Source organism: Danio rerio, chromosome 10 (assembly GCF_049306965.1).
Source record: "Danio rerio strain Tuebingen ecotype United States chromosome 10, GRCz12tu, whole genome shotgun sequence".
In the NCBI taxonomy this organism is placed as follows: Eukaryota; Metazoa; Chordata; class Actinopteri; order Cypriniformes; family Danionidae; genus Danio; species Danio rerio.
In genome coordinates this window covers 24,956,501-24,962,500 of record NC_133185.1, presented here as the reverse complement: position 1 = coordinate 24,962,500, position 6,000 = coordinate 24,956,501, and the positions used below count along the sequence as shown (strand labels likewise).

General features: G+C 34.0%; 1 protein-coding gene across 3 annotated transcripts in view; it reads right to left on the bottom strand.

Annotated features, from left to right (window-relative positions):
• xpo7 (exportin 7) overlaps window positions 1–6,000 on the bottom strand; it is a 49,226-nt gene that overhangs the window by 19,831 nt on the left and 23,395 nt on the right. For 2 of the 3 annotated variants that reach the window (XM_005155295.6, NM_001128230.2), the window contains 3 exon segments: window positions 5,486–5,584; window positions 1,750–1,877; window positions 1–85 (listed from right to left, as the gene is read on the bottom strand). The exon segment at window positions 1–85 is cut by the window's left edge. In XM_005155295.6, coding sequence (XP_005155352.2) covers window positions 1–85; window positions 1,750–1,877; window positions 5,486–5,584 — 312 coding nt within the window. 3 annotated transcript variants of the gene reach the window in all.

Genomic DNA, 6,000 nt, shown 5'->3' with positions numbered 1-6,000 from the left:
CATGTCGTTGCTGTTTACCCCGTATGTGGAATTCTTCATGGAGTCATTGACTTCTCTTCTAAATACTGAAAGATTCTGTGTAAACCTGTGAAAGAGAGACAGAAAAAATGAGTTTGAGGATGAAGTTATAAACGTGCTAAAATTATCACTCACTAAGGGGCAAATGAAAATAAAAAAAAACAATTGGTGAGTATATTGGCAGATGCCTGTTAGGTTTATTTAATAAATGCTAGTACTGCTTGTAAAATCTTAGTTTGAGTTTAGTAAAGATATGTTATGTGATGTACATCAAGCCAACAAAAGGCCGTTCTAGGGGGTTGTTAAAACTTGTAATGTAGGATTATGCAGAGGCTAATATTAATCAGAAATTTAGTGTACATAGTTTTACATTAGGAAATTCGGTTTTGAATTTACAAGCAGTCAGCAAGTATCAAAGAACAGATGTAACACATTGATCATATTCAGTTTTCAGTCATGTATATGTAAAAGTCATATTCAACTGGTTTAGTTTTGTCTTCATTCATTTTTGTTTTCAGTAGTGACATAAAGCACGAGTCTTTAAACACATGATTTTTTAACAACCCATTTTTAAACATAATAGTTTAACCAACTCATTTCTAATAACTTCTTTCCCATAGTGACAATTAGTGCTTAATATTTTACTGGTTATTTTGCAAGATAGTATTCAGATTAAAGAGTAATCTAAAAACTTAACTAGGTTATGTTAACTAGGAAAGTTAGAATATTTAGTTGAGTTATTGTAAAACTAGTTTGTTCTGTAAACGGTCAAAAATACACAGTAAATATTTCCTAAGGAGGCTAATAAAACCGAACTTAAAATTGTTTAAAAAAAATTAAATCTGCTTTTATTCAAGAAAAGCAAGAAATAAGACTTATGACAGAATAATTATTTTTTAATACTGTGAAAATTTTGCTTGGTTTGTTAGAGATCACTTAAGAAACATTATTTTTATTTAATAGGACGGCAAAAAAACAAAAACAAATAAAAAGACTTCAACTGGTTTTCAGGTGCAAAAATGTGCCTTGATGTACTAGAATTTTAAAAAAGTGTTATTAAAGTTACTTTTCAAATAAATTAACATGGAAGATTATTTTGAGACTGTAATTTTATTGGCTTGCTAATGAAGACTGCAGAGAGATGCATGGAAAAAAAGACTTAATAATGAAGTAGTTTGTGATGCATGTTAAAGTGCGCTCCCTAAAAGTACAAACGGCTCCCCAGTTACTCTGGTCTAGAACCACCATCAATTATAATATTTGCCAAAAAAAAACAACAACAAAAAATCCCTAACTCTCTTCAGGTCCTAAATAAAGTAAATAATGTGCCATATTTTTACATTTCAGGAGGCTAACACTGGAAAGTGGAAAAGCTGAAAATATTGGTCCAGCCTATCATTTAAATGCAGTTTTTTGTAACTGGTCAAGCAGACATCGCTCATTACAGTTGTGAACAAGATCAGACAGATTTTGAATTGTCTACTTTAAGTGGTGTTCAAAAATGCATTGGCCTGGACAGATTTGTAATGCAAATTCGTATGTGATCAATTCCGAGCAAAATTTGTGAGCACTTGTGTTTAAATGCATATCCAAATGCATATTTGTACCAGGTGATGCTAATGCGTCTTGGCTGACCTCGTGTGACGGGATCACTGAAACCCCATGTTAATACTAGGTGGAAACAGGGACTTAAAGTCAAAGCAGGTTTGAACTCTGATTAAATGACATTACCTGTCTCTGTTTTTGGTGAGCAAGTTTCGCTCTATGCCCTCCATGAGATTTTCAAAGCATAAATGCATGGCTTGCTGCTTTTCTGGCGGCTGGCTGTTCACAATGCTGTTCCTCAAATCTGCAAAATACTGCAAACAAAAGGCTTCATCAAAAATAATGCAGCATCGCTCATTAATAAAGAATGCACTTTCAATTGAACAGACAAAAATGAATTGAAAGTCACGACTACATCTATTCTTTATAGATGCTTTTAAAGAACTGAAAGCATATTTTCATTTTATCTTCACATATCAAACATACACACGTCATTTAAAAGTTTGTAGCGTTTTTAACTATTATTTATCAAAGAATGCAGCAAATGAAGGCTGTGGTTTGAAACATTCTATCAAAGAAACACAAAAAGTTTGTTTCTATTAAAAAAAATATACAGAAGATAACTGCACAAATCAGCATATGAAAATGACTTGTGAAGGATCACGTGGTACGGGTAACATTTGAAAAAAGAAAAGTAAGAATTTGAAGCTGTGTTTGAAAGTACTGCAAGTTTTACTATAGTTTTGTTCAAATAAATGAGCACAGACTTCTAGCAGCATCATTTATAATTTTTTAAATATACAATCTACTACAGCAGTGGTTCCCAACATGTTTTGCCCAAGACCCCCTTTTCCCCTCGAAAATATTGTGAGGCCCTGCTCAACATTTAATGATATCATCCCTTGTATAAGTTTGCAGTAAAGATGTTGTTTTCAAACAAATAGTATGATTATTACTACAGTATATCTAGATAAGTTTGTGGACAAATAATAGCCTAATGTAAAAGCAAAACATAAGTAGACAACTTGTAACTGAAAAATGTAAGCCTTTGGCCTTTAAATTGGACCTATTAGTATTTTTAATTTTTTTTTAAAGTTTCTTGTCAGTAGCTGTGACGTCCCTGATCTCATTTTGGGTTAGGGTCAATTCCTTTGCCTTGCACTCAAACATGCTCTGAGCTTGCTGCGGTATTGGGGATGAGTCGTCTGCAAATGTCTTATTAATTTGGATGGCTTCATGCATTCGTTTAGCAAGAACTTTGTTGCAGATAATACACAGATAGCTGGGTCAGACACTCTTTGTTTCCAGAAAATGGAATAAAACTATGGTTCAGGTAACTATCTTGTTATTTCTTGCATTTTGTGTTTCCAGTATTGCTTCCAGTATTAGCTGCTGAAGGTGAATCAGTGAGACGAATTACAAATTAGTCCATTTTTCGGTGAGCCAGGGGATAAAATGAACTAAGGTAACATGATCATTCTAATTGTTCTCATACATAACATCCTGCCTCTTTTTTTGAACAGACCACTTTGCAGAAAACACCATTAATGATAAATACACTGTCCTTTTGTAAGAGGCAGCAATGTCAAAAATAAATAAATAAATAAATAAAATAAAATACATAAAAACTCATACCAGACTACTAAAAACATGATGGAGATGTTTTGTATTTACTATTAAATCTCTGATCTGATGTAAAAATACACATACATTCTGTGTATAATATAGTGTCAAAATCATGCCAATTAAGTTCCTTTTAAAAGACAAATAATAGTAGTAAATTTTGGTCATTTGTTATGATTAACAAAAAAAAGCTAGTTATTTTTAAACTTTTAAATACCTCAAACAGAAACATTTCTAGCATAAATATTTTGTCGTAAAGAAATAAAAAAGTTTCACCTTTGCTAAAAGTATAAGTAGTATAAGTTTCACTTCACGATGCAGCTAAATAAGAAGTCGGTTAGTATTGTCATCTGTCATGCATCAATCTAATTCTAAATACTTGATAGTTATTGAGTAAATTTAGTCGAGGAGCAAAGATAAATAATTTCTACTTTAATGGTGAAAAGATCGAGATTGTATACAGTCTGAGCACACACGCAATGATGAGAGGACTTGTAGTTCATTTAAAAAAGCTTATTTAAGGGCTCGCATGGCCAGTTTTAACGTACATGACTGCGCTCTCATGTTAAAATAAAGCACTCGGGACATTTGCAGAAATAAGTAATTACGCAAAACCTGCATTCCCGCACCGACATTCAGACTAACTGTATTTAGAAGTGACAGGTCAAAGGCGAATCAACTCGCCGTCGGAGAGAATAGGGCGAAACGTGTGTAGATCGTCGAAAGGCAGAAAGTATGTCCGCGGTTTAATTACCCTTACTAATAACATTAGCCCCTTTCACACAGTGATACCGGTAAATATCCGGAAAATTTCCGGAACGACTTTACCGGTATATTCAAAAAAGCGCTGTTCACACAGGCGAGGACGTTACAGAAATTTTCCGGAAAAGAGCATTCACACATCCATTCCAAAATACCGGTAAATTCTGACATCATTCACCACAAATGAGCTTTAAACGGCTGCGCTTGTATTTGTAAACATTTGACTAAATTACAAACTCTGTGGATGATCAATATTGTGAACAGGATCACTTTCGCATGTCGAGATGTTCATAATATGTGCGTGTGCAGGCGCTCATAGGCTGTATCACAGGCACACGCAAAGCTTGAAGGTAAACAAACAACGGCTTATCATAAGCATCTCATCGATGATTATTTACACAGTTGGCATTAAGAAGAACATATAAACGTGATCTGACTAACTTCTAGCAGCTAAATGTGTCTGGAAAAATATTCAAAGGCTTTTATTCTCACAAACCACGCGGACGTAAATGCGTCTGACTGTTGTGATTGGCTAAAGCAGACGTCTCACGTCAGCACGTTCTAGACGTGCACGCGCTTATTACGGGAATCTTCCTTCTGCATTCACACAGCGCAGCATTCCGGCAAATTGCCGGTAATGTTACAACTTCTCTTTCCGGAAAATAGCCAGAACGAATTTACCGGTATTTTCAAAAAGGACCTGTTCACACATACAACCTTTCCGGAAAATTGCCGGCAATGTCTGTATGTGTGAAAGGGGCTATTGACATCTCTATAGTGAAATAAGTGTCTATAGTGTTTTTCAGTTGTTTTTTTCTGCCACTGTAACACATAAAGGCCTTTGTCCCAAACTAGACAAGGTCGACTGTGATTGGCCACTTTTCATACCAGTCAAATCACCACTTGGGAATCATTATATTGTGCGGGTATTTTTGCAATAAATTGTCACAAAAGTTCACAAACATTTTTATTTTTCCGGGTTGAAAACATCACAGAAGTTCTACTTTTAATTTCAAGCACTTTTAAGCACTTTTCAACAAAACAAGCCAGTTTTCCAGGTATTCCAGGAATTTCTAAAAGCCAACTTTAAACACTTTAAGCACCTTGTGTGAACCTTGATTAAAGCTTTAGTTCATACATCTGACTGCTTATATTTAAATGACAAAATTGTACACATGTGAAGTAAAATGAAAATGCAGTGCATCATGATATCAAATTGATGACATTAGTAATCAAACTGTAAGACCAGCGTAGGCTCACAACCCTAATATTCTATACAATGTACGATGCATATATTTTATGTTTATTCATCAGTATTAGTTATATTGTTTCAGTTATCTATGGAGTTCTGCGGAAGTGCTGTCTAATGAACTTTTCTACTAAAATGATAATTTATTTTAGCCTCTTCAGTTATTTCATCTTAAATGGAATAAAAAAACTATTCTTTGCCATAAAATTTCAGAAGTAAACACATATCCACGCATACATACACTCTACATGTAATGTTTATATTTAAAGGCGATAATCTACCACATACCTTCTCATTAAGTAGAATCAAGCCAAGCAGTGGCCGTGACATCGACCACTGATTCCTACAATCTTCAAAAATAATGATATTCAACACTGTAGACAGCATCTGGATAATAAGATTGTGAGAACCATATCAGGTCAAATACCTCAAAAGCATGAAAATATCTGACAGATCAACATCAGGAAAATATATTTCATAAACAAAAATGTCTATGAAAATCTGACCACATAGTCAATGGTTTTGCGAAGAGAAAACAAACAACTAAATATTTAACTTGGTAATAGTTCACCAGAAAATTTACTCTCTATTTACATTTAGGTGGCTCCAAACCTTTGTATCTTTTCTCTGATAAACACAAACATTTTGAATGAATGTCAGAACTCTATAGCCGTTTAAACCAAAAGAATCTTCTATTTTGTGTTCAACAGAAAACAAGAGAATCTCACACTTCAAACAACGGAGAGTAAATAAATGATGACCATTTTCATTTTAGGGTGAACTATGCCGTTATTGATTGAAGA